Source organism: Anomalospiza imberbis, chromosome 10 (genome assembly GCF_031753505.1).
Source record: "Anomalospiza imberbis isolate Cuckoo-Finch-1a 21T00152 chromosome 10, ASM3175350v1, whole genome shotgun sequence".
Taxonomy (NCBI): domain Eukaryota; kingdom Metazoa; phylum Chordata; class Aves; order Passeriformes; family Viduidae; genus Anomalospiza; species Anomalospiza imberbis.
The window spans coordinates 1,527,022-1,548,854 of record NC_089690.1 but is presented as its reverse complement, the minus strand read 5'-3'; the positions used below and the strand labels follow the sequence as shown (position 1 = coordinate 1,548,854).

Genomic DNA, 21,833 nt, shown 5'->3' with positions numbered 1-21,833 from the left:
TACATTATAATTTATGTTATTAATTTATATTATTTAGTGTTATTTAATTTACAGTAATTCTTTCTGCTACACCACAGGGATAGTTCTGTGTGGTAGAGCAGTACAGGGACTGAACACCTGGGATCCCAGGATTTTCCTGCTCTCAGACACTGCTGGCTCTTCTGAACTCCTATCAAGTGTAGATTTAGGGTCATCCTACCCTCAGTAAAACACAACACAGAACAGAGAGGGGTTCCTGTATCCAGGACTCTTTAGAACACAAGAAATGGTGAAATCTTTCCAGTTAAACTCATTTCTCCCACGTATTTTTCCCATTAGTAACTCCTAGTTGCAGCTGATCTCAGGATACTATTATTACTACAGGATAATTAATTAAATACTACAGACAATAATGGTCAAAATGGAAAATGATGGGCTAACTCCACAGAAAACAAACAAAGGATCGGGAATACAAAGTTCAGGCACAGGAAATGAGGTGCAAGCACAGCTTATTAACATAAAAACTCTGATAAATGTAAAGTATTGTCATATTTCAGTATTTCTTCTCATTTTATGTTATTCCAAGGTGAGTGTGGGGGTTCTGTAACAATTTATAATATGATTTTAAAGGTATAGATAATAGTGCTTTCCAGTGTATTCAAGTTCTGTTAATTAACCTAGAAAATCAGTAATTATTTCAGCAACCCAAAATAAAGGAAATTTGCTTTCTGTGCAAGTCAGAGTGGGAAGGAGGAGCTGCAGTACCAGGCTTAGTAAAGCCTGAGACTGGTGCAGCTAGAGCAGAACAGCTCTGCAAATCCAAGCTGGTTTTACCAGGATTAGAGATGTTCCATAAAGTGCTTTTAGGCAGAAGGTTGCTGGGTTTGGATTCACTGAGGAGCTGAGGTCTGAGGACACTGAGAAGCAGGAGGAGCAAAGGCACAACACAGAGCAGAGATTGGTCACAAATCCAGGTGTATTTTTATGGACACGAGCACTGAGCACCATCATCTGCTCCAGGGAACCTCCATCCCCAGGGAGGGGGGACAGTTATTTCCTGGAGCCCTTCAGGGGGACGTGTGTTCCTTTCACACTGAGAGCCTCCAAGGAATCCCTGGGCACTCTGGATCCTGGAGCTCCAAGTGGCTTCTCTCTGGAAAACGAACAACAATGGTCACAATCTCCATGAAGGAAGGAGGAATAAAACCTGCAGTTCCCCTTGGAACATTGCTCCAGAACTGCATTTTCCTTCTGCTGCTGGAATTTCCTTATCCTGCAGGATAGCAGGGAGCTATTTTTACCTTCTTGATCCACTTTCCCTGAGGCTGTAATGGCCACTTCTGGATCCTGAAGCTTCCACAGCTCCTCTGCTTCGGCAAGGCCTGAACTTCATGACCTCCTTCTGCCACTCCTCATTAAAGGTGTCAGCCTCAGCTGGAAAAGATACATTTATTTGAAATGTTAATAAAGAGTGGAAAAAACATTTAATGAGTATTATGGAGTTTGGGTAGTCATTTTTAACTTTGTAGTCTACAATTCTCCACATGGCCTGCAACTGTTTTTGGGGATCTGTAAAGGAGAATTTGGATTTGGAGACTTTCATTCTAAAAGTGCCTTTTAAGATATCTCAAGCTGGAGCTTCCAAATCAGAGTGTGAAACAGGGTAAAGCCCATTAGCTCCCTAAAAACACCTACATTCATCCAGGTTGATGAATTCTTGGTTCATCTCCTCATCCCCAGTCTTGGAGTTCTTGGATTTTTGGATGACATGAGCCCGATCCTGGATGTGGTGACCAACAGATATTTTCTCCAGGCCACTTTCAGAATCCTTCAGTGCTTTTCTTGTTTCCTTAATCTGTTAAATAAAAAAAACCAAAAAGGGAACTGAGTGTCCTTCCCACTAAAAATGAGGTAAAAGAGTTCACAGAAGCCCAGCATGGTTTGGGCTGGAAGGACTTAAAGCCCATCCAGTGCCACCCCTGCCATGGCAGGGACACCTCCCACTGTCCCAGGCTGCTCCAAGCCCCAGTGTCCAACCTGGCCTTGGGCACTGCCAGGGATCCAGGGGCAGCCCCAGCTTCCCTGGAAGAATTCCCTTCCAATATCCCATCCAACCCTGCTCTCTGCAGTGAGAAGCCATTCCCCCTTGTCCTGGTTACTCCAGGCCAACGCAAAGGGTTAATTCCTCCCCCAGTAGTTTTACATCTTTCCTTTAAAAAAGTCAGGTTTTCCAGGCTTTTCCAATTCTCTAATTTCCTGTGTTGGCTGCAAACACACCAACAAAACACAAATCAAGCCTATTTTCCTTCAGCCACCTGAGAGGAAGTAAAACACCACCTCAAGTTTTTTTACTGGGTATTAATTCTTGGGGGAAAACCCCTCAGTTTGAAAACGCTACAGAGCCAAGTTTCCAACACTCTCCTTGGCAAGAGAAAGAGCAACACCCGATGCCAAAATTCCCAGCGTGAGGAACAACCAGTTACTGGGCTGTGGTGTCGACTGGCTTGGAAGCCAGGCTGGCCTTATCAGTGTCCTGGGCTATTATTAGAAGCCTTGTGATAACGGGTGTGCTGGAGCTGGGACACATTCCCAGCCAATCCTGCCCATGGCCTTTAGGGATCCTGTGTAGGCTTTCATGGCCCGGGCCAGGCTCACATTCCCACTCCCAGTTCCCGGCAGGATTAGACACAACAGCTGCAAGGGAGCTGCAGCTCAGGTTATGTAAGTGTCTGGGCAAAGGGGTGCTTTGAAAGCAGGGGTTGCATAAATCAATGCCTCTCCTGGAGTTTAAGTAGACAGGAAAAGGATTCATTACAGCAAAGAGAAGGGCATTGGAAAATTGCTGCTCTGTGCTCAGTTTTCCCAGCCTTGAATGGGACTATAATTTATTTTGGAGTGTACTTAAAGCACAGAATTACAGGGAGGGAATCAGACCTTTAATACAGAGCAGGTTTGAGAGCCCTGTGTTTTCCTCAATCCCTAAATTTTCTTTGTGCAGCCAGGGGGGTCAGGCTCTGCTCCCAAGGAACAGGGACAGGAGGAGAGGGAACAGCCTCAGGCTGGCCCAGGGGAGGCTCAGGGTGGACATCAGCAGGAATTTCTCCATGGAAAGGGTGAATAAACATTGGAAAGGGCTCCCCGGGAGGTCTGGGGTGCCCATCCCTGGAGGTGTCCAAGGAAGGGCTGGAGGTGGCACCCAGTGACAAGGTGGGGATCAGGCACAGACTGGACTCCATCCAACCTCAGTGATGCCAGGATTCTGTGAATTCCAGGAGTAACTGTCTGCAGGAAAAGAAGCTGCAGACACTGCTTTGGTGTGGCTGCACCTGAATCGTGGGCAGTGCCCAGCTCCAGTGCTGGATCCCAGCATCACTCACCCCTCCCGGAGCTGTGCGGGTCTGGGCCGAGGCTTGGAAAACTTTGGGAGGTTCATCCCCCACTTTGGAATAGGTCATCATGGAGGAGGAGCTGAAACTGTGTCCCTCGGGCTGGATGGACAGGTCATCCTACAAAGCAAGGCAGGTCCATGAATGGAAGTTAAAACTTGGGTAAGAGTTATTCCTTATTATTTTATTATGGAAAATATCCCTTCACAAAATTAACCCTCCTGGCAGCACATAAAACTTCAGTGTTATCTTCAAAGAATAAAGAAAAATTATAAACACAGTATAATTTGGGCAAAACCCCCTCAATTTTTACTGTCTCCTTGAGATTAGTCCCATTTTTCTTGGCATTATTTTCTGAGGAATATTTGAAATAACTGGCATTCTCCAGTGTGATGAATTTCAGAATGATTTCCAAAAGAACTCACAAATTTCCTCTGCATTTCCAGCATGCTGTTCCTCATGTTTGACATCATCCTGTCCATTGCAGAAAATGGATCCCCAAAATCTGCATCCCACTAAAAAAAGGGGGGAAAAAAGACCAGTTAAAACAGTCTCAACTCTCCCGGTCCTGGAGCTGGTTTTCACATGCATTTTTAACTCAAAAAGCTTTTCAGACTGCACTTCACACACAGACAAGCCAAAATGCATCTTTTCAAAAGGCAGTTGAGGGAGCTGGATTAAGATGGAAATATTGGCAAGATGAAAGTGGAAGACTTGTCACTCTGATGTCAAACTGGTCACAAAATGAGTTTATTTACCAGAAATGTTCCTTGGATATTCAAATATCCAATTCTTTCACAAATGTGTTCATAAACCTCGCCAGCTTCTGCTCTGTATGACCCTTCAGGGTTTAAATTTCAATAAAATAATTTCCAGAGTTATGTATTTCAGCGTTGCAAACTTAAAGCTGCATTTAAGCCCAAAATGAAGTAAAATTAAAGGACAGAAAATCTTCAACTTATTTTCTGAGTACAAGAAATTTGAATCCTCTGGGAAAGAACTAAGGGCAGATGATGGGTATTTTACAGGATATTCCAGAGCCCAAACCACAGCTGGAAACCACTCCAATCCCATCTCCAGGGGCTGCTCTGCCCTACTGGCAGCAGTGGGTTTGTGCCACCCCCACAAGAGCATTCTCCACTCCAAGTTTGCAGTTTCCCTGGGGATTATCCACATCCAGAGGTTATTGCCCCAGGAAGGATTTTCCCTGGATTTTCTTATTCCCAAACTGCAAACAGCACCACAAGCAGGATGCAAGCACAGAGCTCAGCCTCTGCCATGCTTTGGTTACACATAGCTTACACAGCAGCTACTCCAGGGATACTAACCCCTCTCCCAAAACCTGCAAAGGGCATGAGGGAGAAGCTGGTGGCCTGGAAAAAAAGGAGCAACATTTGGAATTATTATCAGGAACAGCAGAAATTACTTTTATATGCAGCAGACCACATGAAACATTTCCCATCTAATCAAAAGCACTCAGGAGGGCCTTGGTAATTAATTAATCAATCCCTGGGTATGTGGAAATAATATATTTATACTGATATTAGAAAATCCTAACTGCCACCACATCTAATAACTATTGATAAGAGTGTGTGAAAAGCACTTGGAGGTTGGCAAACTTTTGAGCCCCACAAGAACCTTTGTGCTGATTTCACACTTCAGGCCCCACCCTGCAATGCTCCATTCCAGTCAGGCAGCCCTGAAAGCTGATTAAAATCCACAAATCATCCCACGGATATTGAGGAGTCCTGCAAGGCAGGGCAGAGAGATCCTGGGAAACACAGGGGTGTTTCCAGGAAACCCAGACTGGAGAGTCAGATAAGGCCTGCAGACACATGGGGTGCCAGCAGGACCAAACCCTTGGCAGGAACTTTGACGGAAAAAGAAGGAATTCTCCAGTTCTGGAATAGCTTTAGGAACTCCTCAGGTTTCTGTCAGGACAGATGAGGCAGAGCTTTAAATAGTAATATATATTTTTTTCTCTTAATACCAAGTCCTCACCAGTAAGAGTTATTAGGCATACAAAGCTTATAAACTCTATTTTGTAACACTAAAAAGCCACTAAAAGCTGTTAAACATTTGCCTGATATAGAGGCTCATCAGATATCCCAAAAAATCCAATTATTGCAACACTACTAATCCGTGTCAGTAATTTGAATTAAGTGTATTTTGACATGGCAGCAAAGCTCCACCTTTTCCTACATAAAAATGTAATTTGAAGGCTTTCAGTCCTTGGTGGAGCAGCAGTTTGAGAAGACAAGGCAAAGCAATCAGTGCTGAGACTGGTGTGACATCTGACAGCTCTTCAGTGGAACAGGAGGAACATCAGAAGATCCTGGGAAGGCTTTGGCAGCTGTGGAATTCTTTTGCCACAGAGCTCCTGTACCTGTAACTTTTACCACAGCCACAGATAAAGGGTTTGGGCCTCACATTTGTCCCTCTCTGCAGGGACACAGAGAGGGCAGGACACAGCTCAGGGACACAACCCCTGAGCTTTACAGGTTCTTTCTCTAAAGGAAAAGCTCTGATCTGGATTTAGGCACCACTGATGCAAGGCCCAAGGATCAGCAGAGGGAAGCTGATGCCCTAATTAGATGCAGTTTCTATATTTGCCAGGAACTGGATGAGCAGGGGAAGGAATGTGCCAGTTCCCCTCTGGAGCTGCAGGTGACAGGCTCTGTTCCAGCCCTGGCCTGGCCACCAGCCTGTCACCTGCCTTTTCTCCAACGGTCTCTGAAAATCCAGTGGGAAGCATGAAAGCAACAGGGAGGCAGCTGCTGAATATCTGCAGGGAAAGGAACCAGCTCCCAACGTTAATCCTCTATAAATACAGCTCTAGATAAGGGTTAGATATCATGGTCTTGCATGCCCAGAGCTGAAAAAACACTTCAATTAAACACAGACCATCAGTTTCACTTGGTAACACAGAAATACTGAATTTCACACCAATTTCCCTGAGCTTTAATTCTTACATGTTTCTTACATCTGAGAGAATATTAACAATCAGCCCAAATTCAGAGCATGAAGTGTTTATTCCCAGCTGCAAAGCTGAAACAGGGTTTAAAATCCATGGATGGATATTCCTGAGGTGGTGAAAGCCAGGCTTGTGGAAATCAAACTGAAATAGCTGCACACAAGGGACTGAAGTGCACAGGGAAGGCACAAATACATCATGGAATTATGGAATGGGTGGGGCTGGAAGGGACCTGGAAAGAACCTGGCCTCCAACACTTCCAGGGATAGGGCAGCCACACCCAGGCACCTTTTTAAGTCAAGTTAACATAAAAAGGAAATACATGTGCAGAGAGTGTGGGACACTTTCCTCTAACAGAGAAAAGCGCTTTTCTCTAACAGAAACATTTAATGTATTATATTTATGAAAGCAAGCACTGGGTAAGTGATCAGTTTGTTCATTAAATGTTGTCTGTTCAGTGGTCAGTAAAACCCTGACAGATGTTTAGCAGAGATAAGAAATGTGCTGTGACAGCATAATCCACAGAGCTTTTCAACAAGAATTTTGTCTCTTTCTTACTTACGTGTACAAAAAAAACCACCAAGTGAGCCATTTAAATAAAGTATACTCCTTCCCCTGAACTGAATTTACTGGTTTCAATATAACTGCAGATGCAGTACCATTATTTAATATCAGGACTTAATGAACGTGGTCAGATCTCCTTAAGGGACACATGAGGCTGATGAACTGGCTTCTGGTTCACTTATGCCATATAGTCTTAAATTAAGTGTAACCAAAAATAGGTTTAGCCCTCTTTCTTCCCTTGAGCTACATGACACATCTCTGAACATCTCTGTGTGTTACATCTGTAGGAAAATGTTCCCCTTACACCCCTTCAAGCTACGTGTGAAGGCCCCTTACACCTCCAGGGTCATTGCTTAAAGCTTCTGCTCATCTGCACAGAAGTAGAAGAAAACAAGGAACCAAGAGAGGAACCCTGGTGTTTCCCCGAGTGGTGGAAGAGCTGAAGGAGGCTCCAAGAGCAGAGCCAGGCTGTTTCCCAGGAAATGCCCGTTCCAGGAGCAGCCCCTGGAGCTCGGGGCCACTTACCCTGCGGGTGCCCCTCGTGGCCACCTGCGAGTCCTGCTGGGCTCTGCCGCCCGCTCTCCTCTCCGCCGGTCTCTCCCCTCCCTCCGGGAGGCTCAGGAACGGATCCCGCCCAAAAGGCTCGGAGAAGCTCCTCATCATCTGCCTCATGTGCTCATGGTGGGCAGCAAAGGGATCCCTGCATGCCAGAGAGGCACTGGGTTATTCCAGCTGAGGGACAATGGCTCCAGGATAGCTCAAACTCTGTTTTTTAACATTCCATAGGGGTTTTTATCCACATTTTTTACTTTAATGGGACCCAACTGCGCAATCTCTCATTCCTAATAACTTCTGATTTTCTCTTCCCTTCCCATCTCTCAGGTTGGGTGTTTGAGATCTACTTTCTCTCAGCTGCCCTCCCGTGTGTGCCTATTCCTTTTCTTCTTTCCTCATCTTCTCCAAAATATCCATCCTTGATTACACCTTTTACTCCAGCCTGTGTTTAATACCTGCCAGAACAATAAACTGACACATATTTTATTTCTTACTATTTCCACCTCCAACACCTGACATTAAAGTAATTTATTTTAAGTTTTCCCCCTTCATATTCCGAAGCTTAGCACAGTCCTATTCACTGAACTTGTGTCCCACTGGATGCCTCTTCATCCCTCAAATTTATCCTGCTGACAGTTCCCATCCTCCTTTTCCTTCTCCCTGTCCCACATGCTTAAAAACACCCATTATCCTCTCAATTCAGGCCAGTTCCATCTCCTATAGTCACCCCCTGCTGCACCTGTGCCTTCCCTCTCCATAAATCCTGTTCCCACACCCCTTTCCTGTGCTTAGGAAAGAGATTCTCACTGCCTTTTTGTTTTCCTCTTATCTTCCCCCTCCTCCACTGGTATTCCCAAAGCGTGGCTTGCAAGGAAAACATTGCTCAACTTCCCTAGCTCTCCAAGCTGGACAAGCCCTGATATTCCTAATGAAGGCCAAAAGAAGAGCAAAGCAGGAATTTTTCACAAGTACAGGGTATGAGCAGTGCTGCTGCCTGAGAGCCAGGCTGCAAATGAACACTTCCCACACAAATGACCCTGCTTCATTTCCTCCTTCCATCTCATCTTCCTCTTTGCTACCCCACTGAAAACCACTTTATTATTGTGAACAGTCACTTCCCAGGTATGTTTATTTACCACACCTCATCCTCCTTCCCCTCAATTCCTGGCACTCTCCACACCCTCCAGGACAGCACAGCCTTTCCCGGGACATCTCAGGAGGAAAAGCTCCAGGCTGCTCATTACTTTTCCCTGCCCAGTGATCTCCTGCCCAGCTTTGCTGCTCCCCACCTCTTATCTCCAGCCCCACAAAAAACAGTTCCCACATCACGTGGCTGCTTTGATCTTGTGCCAAAGTCACACTTAATGCTTCTTTTTCTCCCTTTCAAGTGAAAAAGACAAACACGAGGTTGGATTCATTGTGAAGTAAGATTTTTTAACACAAAAATGTCCCTCTAAGCTATACCTAGACTTAAATTCATCCCAGAAGAGACTTTTGAAGTGTTCCAGTGATGCCATGGAGCAGCCCTTCTCCCAGCCTTGGCTCCAGCCCTGGGCTGATAAGGAGCTCACCCAGCCCAGGATGAAGAACAGATGGAAAAAGTGCTGCCATGAGCCAAGGGCAGGGAATCACACGGGCACCACCACGGGATGTGCACAATTCCAGCAGATCCCAAACCCCAGAGAGGTTTGGTTATCACACACAGAGAGCTCCTTAGTACCAGGGACAGGGAAATCAGACTGAGGAATGGCAGCCTTAGGAACAGAAGGAAAGGCTCCCAATTCCCAATTCTAGGGTATCATTAATAGAAAGACTCAATGCTGAAAAGCCTCAAAAGAAACACCCTAATTTTGGTATGATCTGGAATAGGGTAAAACCAGATGGATAGGGTAAAACCTAATGGAAAGGGAACAGAAAATCCATGTGGAAGACAAAGTTTCCAAGGAATTAAAAGATGGATAGGGTAAAACCTAATGGAAAGGGAACAGAAAATCCATGTGGAAGACAAAGTTTCCAAGGAATTAAACCTTGATGGTTCCAATGACTGAAACTCAAGCCAGAATGCCAAGAGGAGGAGCTCACCCTGACAAACAGATGTACCGAACAAGGCACAGTCTCTGCAGGGGACCTGCAGGATTTTAAGATCCTTGCTCCAAGCACAGATTTTATGGGATGGCAGCAGGTGTAGGCACTCTAATTTAACAATTACTGACTTTAAATATGACCTTTTTTTGGGAGGGGAAGATACTTTTGATGAGAAGGACGTGATTTTTGTTATAGCATAGAAGTGATGAGGAGAAAGTGAGGAGTTTACAGGGCTTTGCACACCAATCTGTGCCCTTCACGTGTTGAACACTAAATTATTTTTTAAATTAAATTCGGGAAGGAGACAATTTATACATTTATTCTTCCAGCACTCTGCAGTAACAGACTTTTGTCTAGTATGTTTAACCTGACATTAAACATGCAAGTATAATGTTACTGCTTACATCAGTGCATGAAAAATCAGTCCTAGAACAATAAATCCCATTTATCACTTTTGTAAACTGTACTTTGTATTAGATGTATATAGATATAAATATAGATTTCTTTAATTAGCTATTAGATGGAAATATTAGATTTGTTTTCCCTACTCAGGAAGTTATGTAAGGCTGCAGATTCCCTCTGGAGAGAGCACCTGGCACAACAAACTCAAGAGAATTAAATGCAGAGCGTGCAGTTGGCAGGGCAAACAACTCCTGCACCTGGGCAGGGTTTCAGGGATGGAGCCCAGCACCTTTGGGTGAGTGACTGCTGCTTCCCTGGGACAGCTGCTCCAAGCCAGCACTATTTCCAGTTCAGCACCAAACTCTCTCCTTATGAGGCAGCTGGAGCCCATTATGACTCTATTTTGGAAGCTAATCTTATCTGAGGTAATCAGCTCATTTCCTTCACTGTATGCAAAGCAGCCTGACAGGACAGTGCTGAGAAAATTGACAGTCTCAATTTCCAGCTCATCTTTCACACACACTCCCCACCTCCACCCCCTGCAATCCCTCCTTCCCTACACCAGTGGCTACAATAACAAGGAATAAATCAATAAATAAGCAAATGTTATTTCAAACAAGACCTAATTTCTATTATTACTTTAATTTCATGCAGTGGATCTGCATAGGGAAGTTTCCCAAACAGAACTCACAAGTTCATATAACAGCAGGAATATTCCTAGAAACCAAGAGTGCTAGTCTATGTGGCACAGCTTTGGGAATTCCCCTGGAATGTGCTGTGGCTCTGCAGGAGTGTCTTCTTTAAGCAGCCCGAGCCAGAGCTCCCAGTAACCAGGAGATCCAGACAACAAACCACATCACAGGGCCTGCTGTTCCCTTCCTCACCCACCCCTTATCTGGGCTAATTAAATTCCTGAGAGTTTTTTCAAAGATTTGAAATAATTATCAACACTCCTCAGCATGCTCTGATCCCATTTTCATCCACTATAAATCACAGTTTCTGACCAAAGACATGAAATGGGACCAGAGCAGGTAATTCAGCAGCTCTGGCTGAGGGGAGAAGCATTTGCATCACTCACTACTTATATTTAGGTTCCAGGGGCAAAAGAAGATTCCCACAGGGAATAAACTGGGCTCAGACTTGAATACACAAGTATTCAAGTGTATACCACTGTGCTCATGGTAGGGAAACAGAACCACAGAATGGTTTGGGTTGGAAAGGACCTTAAAGGTCCTGTTCCACCCCAGGCTGCTCCAAGCCCCGTCCAACCTCGAACAATTCCAGAGATGTGGCAGCCACAGCTTCTCTGGACAACCTGTGCCTCACAGGAGTAAGAACAAAACCCAATCTGCTGGGGAAAAGCACCACTGTCCCCTCGGGAAATGAGCACAAGGAGACAATTTGCCATCAGTGCTCTCACACACACGTGGCAAAGTTTTAATTGAAGGACACCTGGTGTTCTAAGTAGTGCTGGCATTGAGAGGAGTGCAGAGACAGCCTGCGGCTAAGTGATTAATTAAACACGCACATAAATCCGGATGAGCTGCACTGCTCAGAACCTGTACTTAGGAAACTGAAGAGCAAACTCCAGAATCTCCAGCCAAGGAGGTGAAGAGCTCCTCTGTATGAAATGTGGATTAAACCCTTCCCTGCTGAGAGGGGAGGCAAACTCAAGTCTCCGCTACTGAACCTCGCTGAGGACGTTTAACCCCTACAACGGCTTTAGCGGGGCTCGGGTGGGACACGGGCGGTGAAACGGCCCCGACCCCAATCCTTCCTCCTGCACCGACCCCTGGAACCCGCCCTGGTCCTGACACCCGCCCCGACCCCTCTAACCACCCCGGTCCCGGTCCTTCCACCGGCACCGACCCCTTTAACCCGCACTAACCCCTTTAACCGCCCCGGTCCCGGTCCTTCCACCGGCACCGACCCCTTTAACCACCCCGGTCCCGGTCCTTCCACCGGCACCGACCCCTTTAACCCGCCCCGACCCCTTTAACCACCCCGGTCCCGGTCCTTCCACCCGCCCCGACCCCTTTAACCATCCCGGTCCTTCCACCGGCACCGACCCCTTTAACCCGCCCCGACCCCTTTAACCACCCCGGTCCCGGTCCCTCCACCGGCACTGACCCCTGGAACCCGCACCAACCCCTTTAACCACCCCGGTCCCGGTCCCTCCACCCGCCCCGACCCCTTTAACCATCCCGGTCCTTCCACCCGCACCAACCCATTTAACCACCCCGGTCCCGGTCCTTCCACCGGCACCGACCCCTTTAACCCGCCCTGGTCCTGACACCTGCACCAACACCTTTAACCCGTCCCGATCCCAGTCCTTCCACCTGCCTCGATCCCTTCCACCTGCCTCGATCCCTTTAACCCGCCCCGGCCCTGACACCTGCCCCGGCCCCCGGAGCTGCCTCAGCCAACGGTCGGCCCCACACACCCACCCCTCCCTCCCCTTTACAGCCCCGGACCGGCCCGTCGGAGCCCACCGCCGCCTCAGCCCCCTCTCGGCCGGTCCCCCTCCGCCTCACGGCCGTGCCCCGCAGCCGCCCGGCCCTCACCTGAAGAAGGGATCGTCCTCGAAGCACCTCCGGAGCCCCCCGAACATGGCGGCGGCCGCTGCGCTCTGCGCGCCCCCGGCCCCGCGCGGCCCCTCCTCACCGCGCCGCCCCGCCCCGCCCGCGCACGTGACCACCCCCGCCCGTTCCCATTGGCCGGCGCGCCGCGGGGGGGCGGGGCTCCCCGCGCGCCGCCGTTGCCGTGGCGACCGCGGGGCCGCCGCTCCAGAAGGTTCCGGGGAACCGGGGAAGTTCCGGGAATGCGGGAATCACGGGAATCACATGCGGGAACCGCGGGAAATAAACGCGGGAACCGCGGGAAGTACATACGGGAATCGCGGCCTCGCCACCGCTCCCGCAGCCCCGCTCTGCGCCCCGGGCCTGGGGAGTGCGAGGCGGGGCCAGGCCCGGCCCCCGCGGGGCTGAGGCGCGTCCGGCTCCTCGGGATTTGAGAACAAAAAAATTCTTTTTTTCCCAGTAGATGGCAGTAAAATAAAGCTGCGGCCTCCTGCCGGCGGCTGGAAGCGGGCGGAACGTGGGACGGCACCGAGAGGAGTCCAGGAGCAGCCGTTCCAGGGATGCAGCAGGCACCGGGAAGCCAGCAAACCTTTGGAATTGTCGTCAAAGGGAGGTTTCAGTGAAAGCACGGATGTGGGAGATCTTTCCCAGCATTAATCACGGGACATTTTGAGAAGATGAAGTTCCAGGAGCAGGAGAATTTGCAGAATTTTTGTATTTGATGCAGGGATTATGTTAGAGGAAATCCGCCTGGCTGGTTTGTGACAAGTGAACATTCCAGCCTGGGATGGCTGCCCTAAAACCAGCCACAGCATCTCTGTTAATCAGAATATTGACAAGTAATTAATAAATGACCACTGTAAATTATTTAATCACTATGCTAAAGACACTGCTTGTGGTGTTTTTAGCGTGAATAGACTTTACCTTCAGAGCAGTTTTAAATACTTCTAAAATGTTTGAGTAACTGGAGTGCAGAGGCTGAGATTACTGAAATATTTGTAATATTCTGTGTGTGGCTTGAAACAAAGCTGAATTCTGTGTCTGAGCAATGAAACCCATCCCAACTGGAACGGGATTTGGTCGTAAAAAGCCCAGCAGAGGCAGAGCTGCCCCCCTGAGCTGGTTTATTTGCTGCTCCCTCCTCCCCAGAGGTCACCTGGAACAGAGGCTGGAAAGGATCAGGGAATAAAGCAGGGATTTATAAAAGGCCTTTACAGGACACACCTTGGGCAGTACAGGAGCCCGGCCGTGGCTCTGCCCCAGATGGACCCTGAGTCACGAGTTTTCACACTTTTGTGAGTTTCGGTCCATTTCCATTTTGGGTTCATCGCCCAATTCCAGCTCCAGGCTGTGCAGTCCCACCCTCCCAGGTTGCTCCCCTCCATTCCCTGCTGTTTGCACTTTTTGGGCTGAAGCTGCAGTGGTGTCCTTGGTTCTGGGGCTGGAGAAGGATTGTTGTGTGTGCCTGAGCTGTGAGGAGAGCTGCTGGCACTGTGTGTGGAGTTCAGAGTCACACACTAAGGCAGTGCAGAGTCTGGAAAACACAAAAGCTGAACTGAAGGCATCAGGGTGACCCTTTCCCTGGCAGCATTCCCTGCCACCAGTCACTCCCCAGAAACATTCCCATTCCAGCCTGGAGCGAGTCCCAAACCCTGGGATCTGAGGAAATTCCAGCAGCTGAGGCTGCAGCATCACCTGGTTGCCGTGACCTGCAGAAGTGCTGCAGCCTCAGCTCGTTCTCCTTTGATGTCTCTTGTCTCCTCTGGGCCAGATCCCTGCAGCGAGATGGATCCTGATGGAACGGGATCCCCTCTCCTGGCTGCCATGGAAATACTCAGGCTCTTCTAATCCCACCTGGTTATCCCAGCTTGTTTCCTGGAGGGAATCTGAGGAGGGGCAGGACACAGGGAATGGCTCCCACTGCCAGGGGGCAGGGCTGGGTGGGATTTTGGGAAGGAATTCCTGGCTGGGATGGGATTCCCAGAGCAGCTGGGGCTGCCCCTGGATCCCTGGCAGTGCCCAGAGCCAGGCTGGACACTGGGCTTGGAGCAGCCTGGGACAGTGGGAGGTGTCCCTGCCCATCCAGGTGGATCTTGAAGGTCCCTCCCAACCCAAACCATTCCATGATTCCCTGAACTCAGCCCTGTGAAAAGAAATTATTTCTAACCCTGGGACAGGGATGTGGAACTTTGCCACAGCTTTTCCCAGCACTCCACATCACCCACGCTGCCCTGCTTCATTCTGTGCCAGCTCTGACTCCCAGGGATGAAATCTCTCCCAGCCAGAGCAGCTCCAGTGCTGGATCCTGTGAGGATCCCAGGGATGAGGCTGCAGGGGTTAATTCCCCACTTTCCTGGATCCTGTGAGGATCCCAGGGATGAGGCTGCAGGGGTTAATTCCCCATTTTCCTGGATCCTGTGAGGATCCCAGGGATGAGGCTGCAGGGGTTAATTCCCCATTTTCCTGGATCCTGTGAGGATCCCAGGGATGAGGCTGCAGGGGTTAATTCCCCATTTTCCTGGATCCTGTGAGGATCCCAGGGATGAGGCTGCAGGGGGTAATTCCCCACTTTCCTGGATCCTGTGCAGGATCCCAGGGATGAGGCTGCAGGGGTTAATTCCCCATTTTCCTGGATCCTGTGAGGATCCCCGGGATGAGGCTGCAGGGGTTAATTCCCCACTTTCCTGGATCCTGTGAGGATCCCAGGGATGAGGCTGCAGGGGTTAATTCCCCATTTTCCTGGATCCTGTGAGGATCCCAGGGATGAGGCTGCAGGGGTTAATTCCCCATTTTCCTGGATCCTGTGAGGATCCCAGGGATGAGGCTGCAGGGGTTAATTCCCCATTTTCCTGGATCCTCTGCAGATCCCAGGGATGAGGCTGCAGGGGTTAATTCCCCATTTTCCTGGATCCTGTGAGGATCCCAGGGATGAGGCTGCAGGGGTTAATTCCCCATTTTCCTGGATCCTGTGAGGATCCCAGGGATGAGGCTGCAGGGGTTAATTCCCCATTTTCCTGGATCCTGTGAGGATGCCAGGGATGAGGCTGCAGGGGTTAATTCCCCATTTTCCTGGATCCTGTGAGGATCCCAGGGATGAGGCTGCAGGGGTTAATTCCCCATTTTCCTGGATCCTGTGAGGATGCCAGGGATGAGGCTGCAGGGGTTAATTCCCCATTTTCCTGGATCCTGTGAGGATCCCAGGGATGAGGCTGCAGGGGTTAATTCCCCATTTTCCTGGATCCTGTGAGGATCCCAGGGATGAGGCTGCAGGGGTTAATTCCCCACTTTCCTGGATCCTGTGAGGATCCCAGGGATGAGGCTGCAGGGGTTGCCCCTTTTGCAGCTGTTGGAAGGAGCTCATTATGGGATGCTGGGTGCCAGGGATGCAGGGCTGTGTTTGCACTGGGATCTCTTTAATTGCTCAGCCTTTCTCCAGGTCTGGGGCTGCTGCAGCTGCAGTTCCTTTGTGCAGATTAAAAGAGTTCTGAGAGGAACTCCTCGTGCTGCAGCTCTGTCAGGCTGGAGGGCATCTCCAATGAGATTAATGATGTCTGCCTTAATAGAAGAAAACTTTGCATAAATGAGATTATGGTTTCTGCTGAAACCTGCCAACTCTTATTCATTTGCAGTAAATATTATCTTTAATTAAAAGTTTTAAGGTATCTTGTTCCTGAGCTAATGAGATCTACAGTGATTTCCCTTAGGAATTAATTTACCTTCTTAATCCTTATTCATTTGGGTGATAGGACTATTTAAATCTGCTCCAGACTTCAGAGCTTTCTTGAGCACATTCAGCCAGAACAAAAGGTCATTTTGCCATATTGATGTTTTGTTGGTATTTGTAATTCCCTTGTTCTCTCTCCATTCCAAAGATCCCTGTTTAGGTTCCTGCCCCAAACATTTCCTTCCAACCCCTGAGTTCCTCTTAACTCCTCATGCTGAAAGGTTTTTTTCCCACCAATTTGGGTTTGTGTTTTCTGTTCCCTCCAGAGTAAAAATCAATTCTGGTGATGCTGAAGAAGACTGTGATTGTGATCAACTTTTTTGTATAAAATACACTAAAATGTGTGGGAAACACTTGCTGAAAACCAGGAATATTTCTGCCTTTCTGGGAAATCATCCCCTCTAATTCCTCTAATAATCCAAAGGATTATTTGGAAGCAGCAGGGATGATACTTTAACACTTGGAGGTGAAAATTGCATTCCTGCACATGTGTTTGAATGGGAAAAGTGCCAAACTGGGCTGGGAGAACTGGAGCCAGAGCCCTTCCTGAGGCTGGACACAGACTGAAATTCATTAATTTTTAGAACTAAATGACAAGGTTCCGACACAGACTGAAATTCATTAATTTTTAGAACTGAAATTCATTAATTTTTAGAACTAAATGACAAGGTTCCCTTCTTTAAAGCATAAATACAGATGGAAATGAAACAGCAAATTCCAAAGGAAATACCTGGTTTGTACACACAAAGAAGAAAGCAAGAGGAAAGAAACAATTAATGCTCCTTAGCTCATTATCAGCAGATTTTTCTGTTGAAATCCAATCTGAATCCGGTGAGTCTCCTCTGAAGATGCTGGCTGACAAGGTCTAAAAGTTGGGAAATTAATTACCCTAACGAGGGAAATGGAGCAATCCGAGCCAGGTGGTTTTGTTCTGATGAAATATAAAATACCTGTTCAGGACTATGCTGTCAGCCTTACCTGGATAAGCTGAACCCTATTTTATACAAGATGCAAGCCAGGGAAAAACAATTCCTCCTTTCTATAGAAAAAAAAAGTCAATGTCTTTTACTATTATTCCAATTTTTTCCATTTCCCACCCAACAACTTGCGACAGAAAACCTCCCCATGTCCTCTCTTTGTGCATAATTAGGAAATATCCCTAAAAACCAGCCCTTGTGTGTCTGCAGCTGATAAAAGGAGTCACTTAGAGGCTGCAGGAGGAACTCCTGCCTGCAGGAACTCCTAACCCTGAACTTGCAGCACCAAAAAAGGGGAAGAAACACATTTTGGGGCCTGGGCCGGGCTATAAATAGAGCTGTCACCAGCTCTTGCAGGCTGCTGATGACCTTCCTTTTATAGCTCACTGCAGCCCAGCCCCCTCCACCCACACAAATTAGAGATTGTCAATTAAGGATGAGCTAATAAACAACGCTGGCAGGGCAGCAGATGTCCTGTGAGAGCAGGAGGGACCCTCGGGGTGTGTCATGGGCACTCCGAGATTTCCGTGTCCGTAAGGTCTCAGCAAAGTGGGAAAATTGGATTTTGGGAAAATTGGATTTTTTGGTGTGTTTCTTTGAGGAAGCTGAGAATTGCTACAAATACCAATGTCAAACACCAGTCTGAGCACAGAATAGCAGCTCCTGCAGGGATGGCCAGACTGGCTTAGCTGGGATGTCTCCCTGGTGTCCTCCTCAGGATCTCCCCAGGCTGGGTGTTTGGTAAGGAGCTGTCCCCAGAGCCGGGTGTGACACAGCCAGCCCAGGCCTGGCACATCGCTGCCATCCCAACTCATTCCCAAGAGAGCCAGGAGAAGCTTTGGGATTTTTGAGAAGTTCTGGGATGCTGCTTTTCAAATCATCTCCACAGCAATGATCCAGTGGAGAGTTCCTGAGGTTTGGGCTTTAATGAATCCCCGACCTTCATTCTCCATCCTGTGAACCAGCATTTCTTTTCATCAGCCCTAATTTTGTGACCTTTATCTTCTCCTCTTGGTTTTGTTCAGCAGAGTGAAAACTGAGGCACAGAAATGTTTTTTCCCAACACCATGGCCAGGAGCTGGCTGCAGTGGGAGCTCCATCCCTGATTCCAGGATGTGATCCAAACTAAGATTTGCTCAAATGGGCTCTGTTGCCATCGTGGGCAGTCACTGGTGATAGATAAAGCCTTTGGAAGCACAGGGAATTCTGATCCAGAGCTGCAGCTCTCTCAGTTTGCCATTCCCAAGTCACCAAAAATACCCATTGAGGGTGCTTGAACACCTTCTGTGGGATGTCAGAGTTATTCCTTAAATCCTGGCAACTTCTCTGTGCCTCTGCAAGGGAGGGAAAATCCCTGCTCCAGCCTCAGCTCCGGCAGCAGGGGAGGAGAGGGAAAAACCACCTGGATTTTGGTGCTTCGTTCAGCTGCACTCAGGGAGAGCAACACCTGAGGGAAGGCACTGATTCCTCTGCACAGCTGGAGAGGCACCAGGAGCAGAGATCCTGGCATTCTGGAGGTTTTTCCCAGGGGAAATCTGTCTCAGGTTAATGGTGAAGGTCATCAAAACTGAGCCCAGGTCTGGCCACAGCCTCAAGCTGGAAAATCAGACAAAAGTACAGAACAGATAAAAAATCTCACCAGGGCAGCAGGAGCTGCTTGATTTATTTGGGGATCCCAGGAGCCCTTTCCCAGAGGGATCCAAATCCAAGTTTTCCTGGGACTGGCACCAGGTGAAGGCACTCAGTCCCTGTTTGAAGCCCGTGCCCAGTTGAGGCCACGCTGTGTTTGTTCCAAAGGGCTCTCCTGCCTCAGGCTGGTTGTGGCTGCAGCTAAAAATTCCTCCTGCTACCTCAGCAGATCTTATTAATTCCATGTTCCAATTAGTCCTGGACAAACTGAGTGTACAAGTTATCACAACATCGAGTTACCAGCTCAGGTTCTGGCTGATTTCACAGGCAGGGCAAGGATAAATTGTCAGTTCTAATCAGCCAGGAGAGGTTTCACTGCTCACTTGAGGAAAAAAAAAAAAAAAAACAAACCAGCTTTTATTACTCAATTACTTCTTAATTACATTTCTTGCAGCCCCAAACTTCCAAACATTTAGCTCTGCTTACCCAGCTAGTGAGAAACAGCAGACTTAGTAAAAATTGGGGTTTCCCAACTGTTCTGGGAGAAATGGGAGCACCTGGGGACCCTGCTCCAGTCCCTGCCCAGCAATGCCAGGAGCAGGGCTGAAGGAAACCTGAGAGGCTCAGCCCAGCAGGGCTCCAGCCCCAGCAGCTCTGCAGGGATCAGCAGCTCCTATTCCATTTCCCACGGGCTGGCAGAAATGAGGTGTCCTCACCCCTTCAGCTGCTGCTTCCCAGGTGGGCTCAGAGCTGCTCTGCAGTTTCCAGAGGTTTAAGTGTATTTTTAGTGGGAGAGGCCTGTGGACTGTGCTGTTCCAGAGCTGATTTCAGTGATCAGCTTCTGATAAATTGTTGGTAAATATCAGATAAAAGTAAGGGCTGGAGGGAGATGTGTCAGAACGTGGAAATTAACATTTGATTTAAATATCTCTTAGCTCCCAGCTGCCCAGTTCAGGACTTTGTACAAGGCCTGAAATAAGAATTTATAACAAAATACTGTTAAATTCACTGGTACAGAATCAGAGAATCATGGAATGCTTTGGGTGGGAAGGAACTTAAAGTTCATTTAATTCCCACCCTGCCACAGCAGGGACACCTCCCACTGTCCCAGGCGCTCCCAGCCCCAGTGTCCAGCCTGGCCCTGGGCACTGCCAGGGATGCAGGGGCAGCCCCAGCTGCTCTGGGAATTCCAGCCCAGCCAGGAATTCCCAATTCCCCATCTCCCATCCATCCCTGCCCCTGGCAGTGGGAGCCATTCCCTGTGTCCTGTCCCCCATCCCTTGTCCCCAGTCCCTCTCCAGCTCTCCTGGAGCCCCTTCAGGCCCTGGCAGGGCTCTGAGCTCTCCCTGGAGCTGCTCCTCTCCAGGTGAGCACCCCTAGGTGTCCCAGCCTGGCCCCAGCCCTGGAGCAGCTCCATCCTGGCCTCTCTCCAGCAGCTCCAGACCTTCTGTGGGAGCAGAGCACCTGGAAGGTGGGAGCTGGGCTGGAAGCACTGAGCCCCCTCCTCCCCCCAGGCTTCAGCTCCTGCTTCCTTCCAGAAAGAGGAGCCACCTGGAGTCCCCCGTGTGGCAGTTCCAGAGGGCCTCAGGGGCTCTGAGCCATGCCCAGCCCAGCCACTGCTGCTCTGGATCCAAACTGGGAAAAACAAACCAGCCAATGCTGCCCAGACTAAAAGAGGGGAGTGTTTTCCATCCTGGTTAATGGTGGCTTTAGGTTTTGTATCACTTTCAAGCTGAGGAGTCTCCCCAGCCCCCTCCAGCCCCAGGTTCCAGCTGATCCCTCCTCACAAAGGCTTCTGGAGTTCAAGGATCCCCACTAAAAATAACTCCCTCCTTGAAACCTGACAAATGGAAAACTGTCATCATGCCGAGGGCTGGTTTTGGGTTGCAGCTGGGACAGAGGCCTTGGGGTCACCCCGTGCTGCCCTCCTGGAGTGACTGCAGCAGCAGGGACAACATTTGATCTCCTCGCCAGGAGGGTTTCCTTTGACAGCATCCTTTGAGCAGCAAAATCTTCCTAAATATTGGACCAATAACAATGATAACCACTTACAAACCAACCCCAGCTCCTTTCCAGGCAGTCATCCCACACCTGTAGGAACGTGCCCCTCTTGATGGAGTAAAAAGTCACCCTTTGTCTCCTTAAAAAGGAGAAAAGCCCACAAGTTTCTCTCCTCAATTTGGTTAAAAGACACCTCACAGGACCTTGGGGACTTCGCCTCAAACTTAAAGATAGCCAACTGGACAGGAGCCAAAAGATCCCACCTGAGCAATTCCCTAGAAAAGAAGAGAACAAAAGAAGTAAATGCTTTTGTGAAGTGTTTTAGCAGGAGCAAGAACCTCTTGCCCTGGCTCGGTTTTTCTCTGTAAAGAGCTTTTTTATTTTGCCTTTTATTAAAACTTTTTTGTTTCCAGCCCTGTCACGGGAGCCATCCTGCTGCTTTTATGCCACCTGAGGCAGCTGAGCCATCAAGGGTGTGATGTTTGTCTATGAGAGCCTACCAGACCTGGCTGGGAGAGACCGAGCACTGCACACCAAGCAGTGCTGGAGCTGCTGAGCGATGAGGAGCAGGGAGCATTCCTGGTGGGAATGGGGGCTGGCTGCTCTGCAGGCTCTGGGAATGAGTCTGCTGCTGGAATTCCTGGGGGAGAGGGCTCTGCTGACTCCCAGGAGTCAGAGAAGCTCCAGTTCCAGCTTTATCTGCCACAGCTCAGGCAGTCTGGCATCAGCAAGAACTCTGTGCATCAGAGAGTCCTGAGCGACAAAGCCACGTCCCAGGCTGCCAAACACAGCCAAAATCCTGAGTTTTACAGGGAAAACTGACCCAGCTGCTTCTGTCCCTTTCCTGTTCAGGAATCTGCTCCCTTTCCCCAGCAGCAAAGTGGGAAATACCAGGAAAAAATGAACGTTCTGTAGGAAAGAGTCCTAACTGTGAGAACATCAGAACTGAAAATCACAGGAACTAAAACCCAGGATTTT

At 48.7% G+C, this 21,833-nt stretch overlaps 1 protein-coding gene across 2 annotated transcripts; it reads right to left on the bottom strand.

The window, feature by feature from the left end:
- Nucleotides 1-937: 937 nt before the first annotated feature.
- On the bottom strand, nucleotides 938-12,658 carry MLF1 (myeloid leukemia factor 1). 2 transcript variants are annotated; one of them, XM_068200163.1, is made up of 8 exons: nucleotides 12,510-12,658; nucleotides 7,429-7,603; nucleotides 4,694-4,738; nucleotides 3,791-3,880; nucleotides 3,357-3,485; nucleotides 1,675-1,834; nucleotides 1,281-1,413; nucleotides 938-1,132 (listed from the first exon to the last, which is right to left on the bottom strand). In XM_068200163.1, exons 1-8 carry the CDS (start codon nucleotides 12,554-12,556, stop codon nucleotides 1,030-1,032), a joined length of 882 nt encoding a protein of 293 aa, XP_068056264.1. In that variant the 5' UTR covers nucleotides 12,557-12,658; the 3' UTR covers nucleotides 938-1,029. The 2 variants fall into 2 exon arrangements, with proteins under 2 accessions (XP_068056264.1, XP_068056265.1); XM_068200164.1 differs by lacking the exon at nucleotides 4,694-4,738.
- Nucleotides 12,659-21,833: the final 9,175 nt, after the last annotated feature.

Coding starts and splice junctions, on each gene's coding strand:
- MLF1 (XM_068200163.1), bottom strand. CDS start 12,556: ATGTTCGGGGGGCTCCGGAGGTGCTTCGAGGACGATCCCTTCTTCAG. Junction 3,486..3,790: donor TGGAAATGCAGAGGAAATTT/GTGAGTTCTTTT, acceptor CTTGCTTTGTAG/GATGACCTGTCCATCCAGCC. Junction 1,835..3,356: donor CCCGCACAGCTCCGGGAGGG/GTGAGTGATGCT, acceptor TTTATTTAACAG/ATTAAGGAAACAAGAAAAGC.